Below are 16,636 nucleotides of genomic sequence, written 5' to 3' on the forward strand. Positions count from 1 at the left end.
TGATACTCAATATATATGTTGTAGCCTGGGTCATCAAGTGAGACAACAGTCACAATCAAAAGAAAGATTGGAGCTACTGCTCCATCGCAGTACCAACATTCCATAAAAGGCAATGGCTTAAAGTGGCAAGGGAATCCTGCTTTGACAAGGAGACAACTACAACAACAACAAGAAGCAAATGTAAGAAGGAGGAATAAGGGGAGGCCTCCAAAGAACTAAATCATAAAGAGTCAAGGAAGCCAAACTTAGGCTAATTACTCAAGATGTGATACTAGACACTTTTGCTTTTATGAATCCAATCATACTAGACACTTTTGCTCTAGGAAATTATCATTCTAGTACGATGCACAATCTTCTTCCTCTTCAAATATTCTAAATTCTTCATCACCATCTTCAATTGCTTCTCCATTTTTTATTGCTTAATTCCTCATCATGCCCCACTATTAGACCTTTTCCATGTCATCCATAAGGGACAGATCTGACCACAACAGCAAAAATCATCTTCTCCCTCATACTCCTAAGAAATTCAACAATAGACATCATTACAACTGGTTTGAAATGATGAAGAATAGGAATTCATTTCGCCAACCCTAAATAGAGGAATAAAACCAAAATTCAGATGAAAAACTCAAAAACCCAAAGACCCAAAGAATAAAACCCAGAAATTCAAAAATAATGTTTTGAAATGAAAGGCACTTTGAATTGTAACCAACAAAGCAAAATCACTTAGTGTTCGCCAAATACCAAAACCCTAATGATTTTGAAAATTTTATATTTCTACTATTCCGAAGGATTAAGCAAGTTATATTTTGCCAGATTGTTTCCGAAGAATTTCAAAATTTTGAGAATTTTTCACAAGTTTGAAGACCCTGTCCAGATTCGATATGATGTATCGATTAACCTTCAATTTTTTCCACGTCAGCAATTTTACACATGATGTGCGCACATTTATTCAGTTAGCTACAACATCAGAAATTACGGTCAATTCTGATTTCTGTTAATGGAAGAGATACTATATATTTTTTTAGGTGAATAAAAATTGGTGTACTTTTTTAGTGCTTAATTGAATTTCTTTTTTCATTTTTACTATTTTTCTTTACCTTTTAAGCCTTTAAATTATTTAATAATAGAAGATTAATTTCATCGGAATTACAAGGATAAATCTGTCATTAACGAAACGGTCAGAGAGAGAAGTGATTTCATTAGAAGCGCTTTGTTTGCGAGCTAGCCGACGCACCGTCCCTTCCTCCTCCGCAGTTTGCTTCTAAAGGTATCATTTTTGCTTCTAAATCTCTCTATTTTACTTGCATTTAATTTTTCTTCTTCTTTTATGCTGTTCTTGTTCGTTGTTGACTTGCTTGATTCGGTTCCTTGTATAATTAATTGGTTTGATATACTTTCTGCATTTTCTTGGGCCGTCTCTTTTCGCATTCTGTTGCTGCTATCGCTTTATGTTCAAAGCTTAACCTTGTTTTGATCTCTAATCAGTTTATGACTAACCCCGCCCCAGGATTCCTGCGTTTCCTTTATCTACACCTCTAGTTTGGGATAGGTATAGGGTTTAAGCCCGTCTGCCTCTAATCCTTCCCTATTTTCTCAATTGCCCTTCTTTCTAAGCGGTTTTTATGATATGTTTTTCATGCTCTTAACAATTTTAGCTTCGAATCGTTTGCCTTTCCCCATCTACTTGTATAGAATTATCTTTGCCGTGGTTCGTTCATTAAGCTTGCCATATTATTCAACTTTAGAGTTTTGCAAACCTTTGCTGAGTTTAATATGGATGATTTTTTCCCCCAAAAGACTTTCGAATGGATCTGTTGACAGCTGGGGAAAAGTCGAATTTTGTTCACAACGGGAACTCATAAAAATGATTTGAACTTTTCCTTTTTATATCATGCATCGAGTACTTATGTTAAACTTTCCCTGTTTTTTATTTATTCACCATGAGCTATATTGTTCTCTTTTTCCTTTCAAATACGTATGTGTGTGTGCACACACGCTGCCAGCTCTTGTATCTAAAGATATATGGATTACTCTGATCAGAGGAGGTAGGTTGGCTTCCTTTTTCTACTTGGCCCTTCTTTTGTGTTCTATGCCATGCATTTTCTTGATCTAACTAGATTTAAAGCAGTTTATAGATGTTAAAACTAAAGTACTAAGTTTCCGGAAGCATATCTCTTGTCAATGTTTTAAGGGTCTAATCATTGACAAGTCCTTTTATTGAGGATGCTGATGCTAGTTGGTCAATAAAGATTTTGTATTAACTATTTTTTTCTCATTTTAGAAAGAAATTATTTGCACTTTTGCAGAACCTGAGGTTGATTAAGATCGCAGTTCGCAGCTCTTAAACAAATAAATTACACCATTTCTTGCCATTCTTCATTAGCTGTAGGTATTAGTAAAATAAAGCTCTTTCACAACTGTGGAGCTCCTCATTATTTTTCGAAATACTAGTCTTTAATTGTGAGGAAAAATAAACAAATGAAAGAGACTTTTTGCATTTCAGTTCATCAATTCCAATCTGGACTTTTAGGTAAAAATCTTGTGGCTGACGTGGATAAAGGGAAGTTGCTGCCATGGGTGTTCAAGATTATGCAGAGTCAAAGTTGAAGCCATCTGTTGATTTAACTGGATCTGCAAAAGAATGTAGTAACGGGCCATCCATTGGTGTTATAGACATTGGTGTCAGTCAAAGTGCCTTCCTTTTCCGAGTTGCATTGCCGGGCATCAGGAGCGATCAAAGTAAGTTCCCTTGTCTCTTACTATGTTATTAATGGCATGTAAAATGCAATGAACCTGTGTAGTTTGTTTAGAGTTTCTTTTCTTTAACTAGTAATGACATTATTAGGCTGGTGCAATCAGAATAGCCATGTGGTATGAACCCTTGCTATCCTGTTGAACAGAAAATATAAATAAATGATGAGTAGATGACTGAGTATGTAATGTTGGTTCCACCAGGTAAGTTAAAATGTGAGATCCAACGTGATGGAAAGGTTCTGATACAGGGTATAGTAACACAAGGCAGTGAAGTGCTGCAGGGATTATCGAGTGTGTGCCAGATGACAGTTGAGAAGTTATGCTCTCCTGGGCCATTCACCATTTCATTTAATCTGCCTGGACCAGTTGATCCGCGATTGTTTTCTCCCAAGTTCCGTCCTGATGGCATTCTGGAAGTGGTGGTCATGAGATACAGGAGGCCAAGTGATCCAGTGGATGCCTGGGCTCCACCTTCTTGAGATCCTTGCATCAAATTATCAAGTTCAGGAAAAGGCATCATGTTTAAAGTTGGGTTTGAAGTTTGTTTTGAGTCATAGAATCAAGTGGTTGAATGGTATGGACATTACTCTCTCCCAACGTGTTTTTATCTTTTAATAACCAGACATTGATAGGAGAAATGAGATTAAGGATTAGTCAAGAAACAAACCTTATAGAGAAGTAGATGACAGTACAAGTGAATTAACATTCCAGATTCTCCAGTGAAGCAACTACTACTCCCTGAAAATTATATTAAAAAACCAACTTGACTTTATTATTAACAAGACAACTTTCATCTTGGATGCCTGCCTTATAGTACAGCATAGATTGGAAAATTGGTCACCATGTATGACCGTTACTTAGGCATAATGATTTTCTTCAATTTAAAAAAAAATTATTTTTAACTTTTTTTTTATTTAATTTCACTTCTTTTAACCTTTGTCAAATCATTTTAAATAGATGAAAAAGTTAACATTTGTTAATTTTATTAATGTGGTATGTATACACATGGATTATTATGTAGATGATATACTAGTGTTTAATTAATTTTTTAACATTTAAAAACTATTGTAAAATATTATTACATCTTTTAATAATTTTAATGGTTTTTAACTTTTGAAAATATTTTTTTATATATTTCTTGAATTTTTGGACTTTAAAAATTTAATTAAATGATGACTTTTTATCTATGTGATAATTTATGTTAATTTATATGTATTTTGCATTAGTAAAATTAAAAATATTAAAAATTTTTTATTTTAGGATGATTTGATAAAGATTTAAATTTAAAAATTAAAAAAGATAGAAAAAATTAAAAATTAAAATGATTCTTTTTATAATATTGAAGAGTAAAATAAATTATTATATTTAATATAAATAAGACGAGGACATGGAATTAAATTTAATTAATTATATAAAGAAATTAGTGGAAAAGCGGGCATGAGAGGGTCTCACTCCAAAGTCCAATCACAGTGTCATGTGTAGTCTGCTCTGCTCTGCATTGCATTGAGGCTGCTCTAGTTTGACTACACCAAACCAAGTGCACATTTGCATCTGTGTTTCGTACATTATTGTAATATAAATATATATATAAATGAAAATGCTATCTCGTTCTCTTTTATTGGGTTCATATGAACGCAATCACATTCACTCTTTTGAATAATAATAATAATGGCATAGGTCATGCAGTCAAAGAATAGGGCAAAATAACATTAAAGGCTTTTTTTTTTTAATTTATCGAAATGGGCTCGGTATTTTATTATTTACCGAAATGAGTCTTTTTTCCCAAAAACGCATCCCCGTCAGCGCGATGTCAGGAGACGTGTCAGCAAAACGCGTCCCTGGGGGTGCGCTTTACTTGCATGGACACAAAGCGCGCTTACAAGGATGCGCTTTGCTGCCACGTAGGCAAAGCGCGCCCCTGGGGACGCGTTTTCCCCGCGTGTGAACAATGCAACGATCATTTTTTTGACCGTTGCCCCCAACGGTAAAAAAAAAACCTATAAAACTCTTTACCCTTTCATTTTTTTTCACAAACTAATCCTCTCTCAATTATTTTCTCAATTTTCTCTCAATTTGCTTTCAAGTTGCTCTCAATTTCCTTCCAAATTTCTCTCAAATCCATATTTAATTTTATTTTGCTCTCAATTTCCTCTTAAATTTCTCTTAAATCCCTATTTTTAATTATTTTAAAAAAATTTAATTATTTTAAATTTTTTTAAATCGTAAAAATTTGTATGAATTTAGCAATGGCCGGAGAATTGATTCGTCTTGATAACTAGCACATATCCACCGAACAAATGAAAATGGTAAGTGTTAAATTTATTTTTTAATTATTTTTTAAGATTTTTTTATTTATGCATTTTTAGATAATTATTAATTTATTATTTGTTATAAAAGTCTGTAGATCGGATATTGGAATGCTATATCCGGAATATGCATGATCCTCCATCACCGTTGGTAGAGAATTACCTGCGGGAAGCAGGTTTTTGGCACGTGGCGACGGTAGGCTGGGGATGCAAGTTGGATCTGAAACTTATCAGTGCGTTGATCGAGAGGTGGAGACCCGAGACGCACACATTCCATCTTTCATGTGGAGAGTGCACTATCACTTTGGAAGATGTAAATCTGCAATTGGGATTGTCGGTGGACGGGTACCCAATCACCGGGTCTGTTCAATCTGGCGATTGGGGAGCGGTGTGCTACGAGCTTTTGGGCGCTATTCCAGAGAAAATTAACAGAGGTCGGATCGAGATGGGCTGGCTACGAGACACATTCTCGGAGCCGGATGATGGTTCAACTGAAATAGAAATAATTCGATATGCTCGGGCATACATTCTTCAAATAATTAAAGGTTGTCTGATGCCGGACTTGTCACGGAACCTCGTACATCTAAGATGGCTGCTGAAACTCGTTGATTTTAGAGTAGCTGGTGAATTGAGTTGGGGGTCTGCCGTATTGGCAACATTATATCGGGAGATGTGCAGGACGACACGACCGAGTAAAGCGTAAAGCAAAAATCGGAGGTTGCCTATCACTACTGCAGTCATGGGCACGGTTTCGCTTTCCATTTCTACGTCCTCGAGTGGACCATTCATATACATTCCCATTAATAATGAGGTAAATTTTATATTAGATTTTTTACAATTATTATGTAGATTTTTAAAAATAATAGTATGCTAAAAATTTCTTTAATTAAGTGGAACCATTCGGCAAGTTATGCTCGATTACCTACCTCTCTTGAAGATATACGGCTTCTATTAGACCAATAGTCGGAAGCACATATAAGTATTAAATAAAATTTATATTTCCATCATGAGCTAGTCGATTGGTATTTAGTATTTAGTATTTAGTATTACGTATATAACTAATATTTCTATCATATTCATATAGTTTCAATGGACATCATACGAGGATCCGGCAATTCGGGCAGTAATTCCGGATGAGTTCTTATAAAATCCAAACGCTTGGCACGCGAAAGTCGCGTTGATCAGCTATGCGACTGTGGAGATGCACCAGTCAGACAGAGTGTTACGGTAATTTGGATGTAGACAACCGATTCCCGTGGCACCTGAGGTGTTTGATGATCAACACAAAATCGACCTACAGTAACTGCATACGGATTGGCCGAGATTCTGGTCCCACTACATCGAAATGTGGGAAGATTGGTATGAGTATATACCTACTATACAATTGATCATCGTTTCGGAGTTAGCGTGCATGCCGGAATACATGCCATGGTTTAGGATCCATGGCAAGCTGTATTTACTGTCGGGAGAGGAGAGGTAGCGGCAATTGCGTGTCCAAAGGGAACGACGTGGGCCTTTAAATCCAAGACAAAAGGACGACGACGCAGACCCATCAACAAGGCCCAGAAATTCACCTGGCCCATCATCAGCGCCCATAACTTCATCAGGCCCAGCAACAGTACCGACACAGTCACCTGACCTAGCAATTCAACCGACGATACCTACGGCACAACCTTTTCAGATGATGCCAGGTGCGTATCCTAGCCCCTTAATGTATCTTAACCCTTATATGTTTCCTTTTTCGAATCCCATGGCAAGTTGGAGTCAATGGCCGGTTCATCTCAATTTTCTGTTATGCCGAGTGGACTACCGATGTATAGGCCAGCATCGCACGAGGGATCGCAAGAAGGGCCGTCGGGGAGCTCTTCTTATTACCAATCCCCATTACTGTATGGGTTTCAAACACCGTCGATATTGGTGATGGAAACTCCTCCACATTCAATATTCTATCAAAGTGGTTCATCGTCCCACACCGACAACCAGATGCCCTACCGGAGGAACCAGAATCCCCGCCGGAGCAATCACAACCCCCGCTGGAAGCTGGACAAAGGAGGAATTCAGTACGTAACCGTCAATGGTCGCCATGTGGCACTGAATCCGGCGGGTACGGAGATTGATTTGTAATTTAATATATTTGTACAAACATTTTGAATATTTTGATATTATTTGATGTAATAAAATAGAAATTTATAAATTTATAATTTATAATTAAATTTTGATATTAATTGACAAACACAAAAACCTTAACCATAACCCTTAACTTAAAAACCCTAAACTAATTTATTAAAAATTTATAAATTTATAAATTATAATTAAATTTATAATTTATAATTAAATTTATAATTTATTTGACAAACCCTAACAAAAACCCTAACCTTAACCCTAACCCTTAACTTAAAAACCCTAAACCCTTAACTTAAAAACCCTAACCCTTAACATAAAAACCCCATAACCTTAATCTTAACAAAAACTCTAACCCTAAACCTAACCCTAATATGATATAATTTGATAAACTTACTAACAATTAATACAATTAACAATTAATAATTTTACTAACAAAATGTTAGATTTTACAAAATGTTTTGATTGGTACAAAAAAATATAATTTTTTTACAATGACATTTAACTATTGCGATTTGGGCATGATCGACTTGTATGGCCTGGATTCCTACACCATCCACACAACTTCTGTTGACTGGATGTTTCTCGAATATCCATATTGTTACGTATTCTAGTCGAGCAAGGTCGACCCTTTGGTTTGCGACGCAATTCTCTATCCGGTAACAACTTAAAAGGAGTAAGAGATACGGGCGGCCACTTACGTTCATCTAGGACCGATGAGAAAACGTATCTCCAGACGTTGTACATGTTTTCTAATTTGTACACTTCGTCCACATAGCTCATCGGATCTAGACGGAGATTTTGACAAGTTGTAATAACATGAGCGCATGGATAACGAAGTGCATCAAACATCCCACAATCACAAGTCCTGTTTCACAAGTGTACACGATATTTCCCCCAACAACACCTTGGTGCGGTCTGTCAAACTCTGTCACGCGAAACCATAAGTTGTCTCGATCGTGACACACTGTGTGCATAGTGTATAACACACTTTGGAAACCCTGCATCTGGCCTACATAAATCGTTGCTCACTTTGGAAATAACGCCTCCAAACGAAAATATGTCTCTCGCACAACCGATGTTATCGGTAGATGGCGCGTTCCTTTTAGAACAGAATTTATGCATTCAGTCAGGTTTGGGGTTATATGATCATATCGTTGGCTATCGTCGTATGCTTGTGCCCACTGTTCGAAACGTATGTTACAAAGGTAGTCCGCCCATTCCCCGTTAATTGAACGTAAAATTACCAACATCTCGTGAAAACGGTCTTTATTTATTTCATACCCTGCCAATATAAGTTCATAGCGAATATTACATACCACTTCTTCATTTGCAACTAATTCAAATTGACAAACAAAATAACACAGATAGAGACTAAATACCCATGTTGGTCACTTGTCGACGTTCGCTCTTAGATGGATATTGCCCGTAGTAGTTGGAAGTAATGTGCCTTAGGCAATATCGATGGTGTATGCGCTGCTATAAGCTTCCCTGTCGATCAAATGCAGCTAGTATACCTGTACCCCAATCTGAAATAACACAGATATCAGGTTGGGGGCATATATGCCTCTTTAACCTAGATAGAAAGAAATCCCAATCATCAGATGACTCCCCCGGTGTTATTGCAAACACAATTGGAAGAATTCTCCCATTGCCATCACGTGCCATTGCAAGCAATAGCCGATGAGTATACCTACCAAACATAAAGGTACCGTCTATTTGTACCAATGGTTTACAGTATGGAAATACGTCTCGGCATTGCTTAAAGGTCCAAAATAGGCGTTTGAACATTTGGAATCCACGTAGCAATCAGTCGTTGTAGTATGCATATTCTGTTTCAAGGTTTGTGATGGCACTTGGGACGTATCTCTCTAGCACTTGACACCACTGTCATATTTCATTATATGAGGCGTCCCACCCACTATGCATCTTCTCCAACATCTTTTGCTTAGCTATCCAAACCTTTTGGTAAGAGGGCGTGTATCCTATTTGGCTACGAATATTGACAATTAACACCGGCACTGAAGTTCTGGGATCTACTTTCACCGTGGGCAGTATCAAGCTAGCTAACATAGCTGAATCTATCTTGGGATGATCTTATGAAACACCTATAAACGGAGTACATTAAATAATGCAACATTACATAATAACAGTATTATTCAGAAACCATCAATACTGTACCTGCATCACATGTATGTGGACCTTTGTACTTTTTTATCTCCCACAACCTTGTCCTTTAACTTAACGAGGTGTAGATTTTCCATGAACATGTGCCGTCTTGCACGGCACACTTCACCTCAAACTTATCAGTTTTAGATTTAATAACGTGGTAGTTAACGCCGTTTTTTATGATATGTTGTTTCAAAGCACCAATAAAACTATCCTTGTTGGAAAACTGATTACCAACTTCAAATTCACCCAAATCTAGCCCCGAACTTGTACAATCACGCAATCGGTGTGGTAGATCTAGAAACTCTAACGCATCATCTGCAAATAGATCGACATTATGCATGTGAGTTGGAGGTGAGTATGCTCTGAGTCGTGGATTTTTTTCTTCATCTGAACTCCTTTCAGCATCTTTAGGTTCTGTTGGAATAGGCTCTGGTTTAGAAAATAAGTCAACTTCTGCACCATCGGGCCCGGGCTCTTGAGGTGGATCCAATCAGAGTCATCTTCTAACCCACCATCATCTGCAGCGTACGAGGTCCCCTCACAGGTGGACGTCGTAGGGAGTACATCATCCCTTCTTCTGGGCATTTCATAACGTCCCCAATTGGATGTAGATTGTCAACCACTAGAACTTGATGTCGTTCCCCAGTACGTGTTTCCAGCATCAAACATCGAGCCACTGACGTACATGTCCCATCCACCGACAGAGTGTCTTGCAGGGGATGTGCATTCTACACCGCTACCAAACATGGGCTATTCCGTGTTTTGTAACCCGCTAATCGAGTGTCGGCCAGGGGTCGTGTATACGTCTCGAACACCGGTCGCAAGTACACCATTTTGGCGACGTAAATTGTACATATAACTCAATATACGGTGCTCTACTAGCAAGATGAGTCTGCACCATTGCCTCCAAGCTACGAGCACCTTTTATGTCGAACGAGTCATATGTCACCGGATCAACAGAAGAACAAAATTGATATGTAATAGACAGAACTTTCATTGGCGTCGTTCCGAAAATTTTACGCCTAATTCTTTTACGAAGTTCTGTCAAATCTATGTTCTGGTTAAAAACCAGTTGCACCGTATTCTCCGAAAAAAAACAACACCGTTCTCGGTGTAGCAAACCTCACCATCATAGTAAATAACAGCACTAATACGTTCACTCCTATTTAATTTCTAACCTTCTTAGCCTCTCTAAATTTTTTTGCTTTGTAATTTATGCAATCTGAGAGTATTTTTTGTCTCATTTATAGCCTCACCCTAAACATGCTACTGTAGGAAAAGCGCGTCCATGAGGGCGCGATTTCATAAATTCTTCTGATAAAGCATCATACTTGAAGCGTTTTTATATTATTCGCTCAGAAACGTAAACTCGAAATTATTTTTCAGGACCTACTGTAGCAAAAGCGCGTCCACGTAGGCGCGATTTCAGAAATTCTTCTGATAAAGCATCCTGCTTGAAGCGTTTTTTATACTATTCGCTCAGAAATGTCAACTCAAAATTATTTTTTCAGGACCAACTGTAGCAAAAGCGCGTCCACGTGGGCGCGATTTTAGAAATTCTTCTGATAAAGCATCCTACTTGAAGCCTTTTTATACTATTTTCTCAGAAACGTCAACTCAAAATTATTTTTTCAGGACCAACTATAGCAAAAGCGCGTCCACGTGGGCGCGATTTCAAAAATTCTTCTGATAAAGCATCCTGCTTTGATTTTATCTTAAAAACCCATAAACACGAAACCTAATATAATTTTTAAAAAATTATAATTAATTTAATTAAGAAACCCTAAACCCTAATCCCTTATTTGTTTAATTTTTTTATCTAAAACCCTAAAAACCTTAAACCTTAACCCTAAAAACCCAAAACCTAATGGCGGCAAAAATGCGTCCCCAAGGGCGCGCTACGTGGCAACAAAACGCATTCCCGGGGGTGCGCTTTGCCTACGTGGCAGCAATGCGCGTCCTCGTAAGCGCACTTTGTGTCCACGCAAGCAAAGCGTGCCCCAGGGATGCGTTTTGCTGACACGTCCCCTGACATCGTGTTGACGGGGATGCATTTTCGGGAAAAAGGGCCCATTCCGGTAAATAATAAAATATCGGGCCTATTTCGGTGAATTTAAAAAAAAGAGGGGCTTTTTTTAGTATTTTGCCCCAAAGAATATATATTTCAGTAGGAATGATAAAATTTCAATTTTTTTCATGATTTTTTGATTGAATTGTTTTATTCGAAATGAATTTTTTTAGAGTGGATGTGAAGCGGGGCGGGTAAATTTGTTTTTTAAACAGTAGAAATAGAGTGGTTATGATAATTGCTTATCATGTCCTACCCCAATCCATTATATATAATTACCATTTTTATCCTTGTTTATATAACTATTAAAAGGGTAATATAAAAATGTATTATAAAAGCTTGATATATTTTATGTTCAAATATATTTCTAAAGAATATATTTAAATATTTACTTGACTTTAAAAATATTAAAAACAAGGGGCAAAAATTAAATTGAAGTAGAGTAAGGTGGAGAAGGGATGGATGCATCCAACATCCATGGAGATGGTAGTGGATTTCAAGATTATACATCCGCAGTAGAGTGGAACGGATGGTAAAGCAAAGTGTGCCAACTGTGAAGAGATGGTGAATTTAGCAACATCTTCCCCATACCGCTCCTTTGCCATCTCCAATTCCAAAGCTAAGGCTAGTCTTTTAGGCTTTAGTAAGTTTTATTTCTCCTTGTTATCCTTGTTGCCTTTTATTGTTTCATATAATATAATCTTAAGTTACAAAATGGTATCAAAATTATGTCCATTTTCTCAAGTATGTATTTAAACTTTTCCTTTGTCACAAGTGGTACATAAATTATATCCATTTTCTCCGTTAATCACATTATCCCAGTTGTTAAACAAAATCTCTTAACAAATCATTTTAAGGCACTTCACAATTTTTAATTAAAAAATTAAGTTCAATATTATTTTAATTTAAAAAAAAATTATAAACGTATTCGTCTATTTTGTTATTCTTTGTTAAGCTAGTCATTGTATGGGTGGAAGCAATCTCCAATAGAGCAATCTATGAAGGCTTTCAGTTATAATCAAAGCAATCGCTGATCACACTCTATTCATAAAGAAACGACAAGGTAAAATTACTGCACTCATTGTATACATTGATGACATGGTGGCAATAGGAAATGATCTCGATGAAAGGGAAGCACTTCAAAACTAATTGTTTCAAGATATTGAAATGAAGGACTTTGGTCCTTTGAAGGTTTTAGATAAACTAAAGGGAATCTTTTATCTCAGAAAATATACTCGTTTCAAGAAACTGGTATATATGGCAACTTATCAACCAATTGATACTTTTATTGAAAACCAAGTTTCAGTCGACAAAAGGAGATACAAAAGTCTTGTAGGAAGTTTGATATATGTAGCACACACACGTGCAGCCTAGACCTTGCTTATGCATTAAGTATTGTAAGCCATAATCTTGGAGAGCAACACTTGAAGATAGCTATGCGATTTTGAGGTATTTGAATATGCTCTAGGGGTGGAAAGTTTGTTCACGAAAAGTGCAAATGGTTCGAGTGTAAAAGCATATATTGATGCCGAGTAATAGATGATAGTTAAGGTCCACTTCTGGTTATTTTACCCTTGTAGCAGGCAATCTTGTCACTTAGAGAATCAAGAAACATATGTTGTTGCATGGTCGAGTGCGGAGGCTGAATTTAGAGGCATGGCACTTGGATTATTGAAGTTTTATGGCTCAACGTTATATTTGGGATATCCTCCAATACAACCAATTCAACTACATTGTGATAGCAAGGCTACCTATGATATTGCTCATAATTCGATGCAGCCATGCATATGGAAGTTGATAGATTCTTCATCAAAAAGAAATTGGATGAAAACAATACTAGAGTTGCCAAAAATTAAGTCAAAGGATCAATTCGCCATTGTTCTTACTAAGGTAGTGTCAAGTCAAAATTTCTCCAAGTTTATAGGTAACTTAGCCATCTGTGATTCCATGCACCAACTTAATGGGTATTGAAATATTTGAGGCTTGGTTCCATAGATTCAATTGCATGATTTCGTTTCAGACTCTTCATAAAATAGGAAATGATTAGTTAGGAACTTGATTGTAGGATCTTTAGCTAAAATAATATAACTGTCAATATACTATATTGTTTATAGCTCATGCTATTTATCTAACCTCTAAAGCTTGCCCAAAATTTGGGAAGGCTTGGACAAAGAATTAGACTCATTTAAAATATGAGTCGGGCTTCAAGGCTTGAGCCTGGTTTGACTCATTTTTTAAATTTATAATGTTTTATGTCGTGTTATTTTTATATATTATATAATTTATAACACATAAAAATTAAATGTATAGTAATATATAATACTAATATAATGTAGACATTAATAAATATTAAGATTGACTATACATAAAATTTTAATAAATAAAAAATATCTAAAATTATTAAATATTGAATTAAAAAATATAAAAATATATATATATTTAAAAATAACATAGACAAACTTAAAATGAGTCTAGACAAATCTAAAAATGTTAATATGATGCTTAAATTTGACTCGAAACTGAACTAATATGACTCATGCACACCTCTAATAAATACCCATGCATGCATATTCTTCGAAAATAAATATTTGAACTTCAGTAGTATTCATCTATAGGTAATGCATTTGGCTACTTGTGGAGGCCGTTGCAAAGAAATTATTGCATATATTGGTATTGATAGCTGAGCTACTTTAGCAGAGAAAGAAGCAAAACGCACCACAGCAGGCTCCGGTCGATCTTAAAATAAAATAAAAACATGTCTGTAAATGTAGATGTAGATGTTTTCTTTTGGTACACAGATGTAGATGTAGATGTAGATGTAAATGTAAATGTGATTCGTAGATGTAATGTAGGGGATGGATGGACATTATTAGAGTATAGACTCTGTTAGTCTGTTACCATTTTGTTATATAGGCTGGAATATTGTTATCATTTTATACCATTTTATACCATTTTGTTAGTCTATTATTGTTACTATTTATGTTCTAGTCTATGTGGATGATATTATCGTTACTGGAAGTATGACCGACGGTATAAATGACTTTATTCAACAGTTACATAATGAGTTTTCCATTACAGACATGGGAGATCTTCATTACTTCTTAGGCATTGAAGTCACTCGATCGTCCACTGGGAGTCTCTATTTGTGCCAACGCAAATACATCCAGGATCTGCTTGACAGGAGTTCCTTGGCTAACACGAAGAGTATTCACACACCGATGGTTAGTTCTTTTACGTTATCTAAAGATGAGGTAGATCGCCTCGATTATCCTACTGAATATAGAAGCCTTACCGGTCATTAAATATGTTGTTTTGACTCAGCCTGAAATAGCTTATGCGATAAATCGTGTCTGTCAATTCATGCATGCACCTACTACGGTACATTTGGTGGCTTTGAAAAGAATCTTGCAATATTTACATGGCACTATTGATTATGGGTTAATTTTTCGTCCGTCCGACAGATTGTCTTTAGTTGGCTATGCTGATGCCAACTGGGGACTAGATTTTGATGATTGTCTCTTGGTGTTCTAAGAAACTACAAGTTGTTTCTCACTCCACGGCTGAGGCGGAGTATCGGGGTCTAGCAGCAGCTACTAGTGATGTTACTTGGTTAGTCTCTCTGATAATGGAATTACAAATTCATTCTGTAGATCCACCTACTGTTTGGTGTGACAACTATAGTGTAGTAGCGGTTGTTGCTAATCTAGTCTTACACTCTGAATTTAAACATGTCGAGCTTAATCTATTTTTTGTTCGCGAAAAGGTCATTGATGGTTCTCTCGTTGTCGGTAAGGTTCCCGCATGTGATCAGGTCGCTTACATTCTCACAAAACCATTGTCCATCTCTACTTTTGCTAGGTTTCATAGTTTACTTCAAGTCTTAACTCTTGCGAAACTGGGTGAAGCCGGGTGAATATTAGAGTATAGACTCTATTAGTCTGTTACCATTTTATTATATAGGTTCGAATATTGTTAGCAAATAGTAGCAGCAGTTAATCATAGCAGTTAGTCATTCAAGTATAAATTGTATTAATGTATTATTCAAGGTAAGCAAATAATATCAGAAGAGATTAAACGTGTTCATTCTTCTTTCTTGGTTATTCTCATAATACAGTTGTTAACGGACATGGGAGTGTTTTAAGTCTTAAATAGATGGCCAGGCCTAGCAGAGTTGACTGGGCCACTCTCCTTTGATTGGTTAGTATAAATTCGACCCTACATGTTTCCTCTTATTTTTCCCCTCACGAGGAGCGAAAAAGGTGCTCAATAATCAGAGCTAGCTTAGCTGGCTAGACCAGAGAGAAACGAAAAAGAAAACACGTTGAAAAAGTAGCACTAACACCTACTCACTAGGGATCTAGCTAGCTACCTACATAGCTGGGTAGCACCACCATGTGAAGGGGAGGAGGTGTTTTATCGTTTATGTATCTTAGATATACATAACCTAAAGTAAACCAAACTTCTTGTATTCCTATGAATGTATATGCATGGATGTAATGTATAGAATATAAAGAAGCTGATTAAGGCCAAATTACTACGATATACGTGCAAAAGTCAGGAGTCAGGAAGGATATCCTGTTGCTGGGTGGTGTTATCTTTTACTTGGCCTACTCACCATGATCTATGTTTATGTTATGCATACGTAGTTACTAGAGAGAGAGAGAGAGAGAATAGCAGCCTACGATACCCTTTAAATTACCTGCTCATGCTACACGTGCAACGCCGACATTTTCTAGAGCTCAGCTGCACCCCCCCCCCATTAATTAATCAATTAAAACAACTTCATCAATCATCAGGTAGCTAGGTTTGCGGGTAACAGGGCCCGGCTCCCATTCCCAGGTATCACCTCCATTTTAACTACTATACTAATTTTCTATTTCCAACTTATTTGAATTATTACATACGTTTAGTCTTGTTAATCTCAAACAAGTAGAGCTCGTGTTATTTGTATAAGGTTGTTATATCTAACATTAAATGGACCAAGATTACGTATGTATTATATTATATATATAAAGAAATATAAAGAAAATGAAAAGAAAGGGAAAGGGAAAGAACTACCCGTATTCCAGATTTGGCGATCTAATTATTGTACAAAGTAAACTAACGTTAAATTTTGTCTAGAAAAAAAGAAGGGAAGAATTGAGTGATGATGATGATCTCACTGTTGTGTTGTGTCCTGTGAGTGAGCTATCCCTCCCTCCCGTGGTTATCC

The 16,636-nt window shown here is 36.5% G+C and overlaps 1 protein-coding gene across 6 annotated transcripts; it reads left to right on the forward strand.

Moving 5' to 3' along the window:
- The first annotated feature begins 984 nt into the window (after nucleotides 1-984).
- On the forward strand, nucleotides 985-3,481 carry LOC107920894 (increased DNA methylation 3). Of its 6 annotated transcripts, none has more exons than XM_016850718.2 (4): nucleotides 1,002-1,270; nucleotides 2,310-2,392; nucleotides 2,534-2,742; nucleotides 2,959-3,481. In XM_016850718.2, the coding sequence occupies exons 3-4, from the start codon at nucleotides 2,577-2,579 to the stop codon at nucleotides 3,234-3,236; spliced, it is 444 nt and encodes a 147-aa protein (XP_016706207.1). In that variant the 5' UTR covers nucleotides 1,002-1,270; nucleotides 2,310-2,392; nucleotides 2,534-2,576; the 3' UTR covers nucleotides 3,237-3,481. The 6 variants fall into 6 exon arrangements, with proteins under 6 accessions (XP_016706202.1, XP_016706207.1, XP_016706204.1 ...); XM_016850715.2 differs by having other exon boundaries at nucleotides 1,005-1,270; nucleotides 2,310-2,388; nucleotides 2,507-2,742; XM_016850717.2 differs by having other exon boundaries at nucleotides 1,045-1,270; nucleotides 2,310-2,388.
- The last annotated feature ends 13,155 nt before the right edge of the window (nucleotides 3,482-16,636 follow it).

This window comes from Gossypium hirsutum, chromosome D01, assembly GCF_007990345.1.
Source record: "Gossypium hirsutum isolate 1008001.06 chromosome D01, Gossypium_hirsutum_v2.1, whole genome shotgun sequence".
NCBI lineage: Eukaryota > Viridiplantae > Streptophyta > Magnoliopsida > Malvales > Malvaceae > Gossypium > Gossypium hirsutum.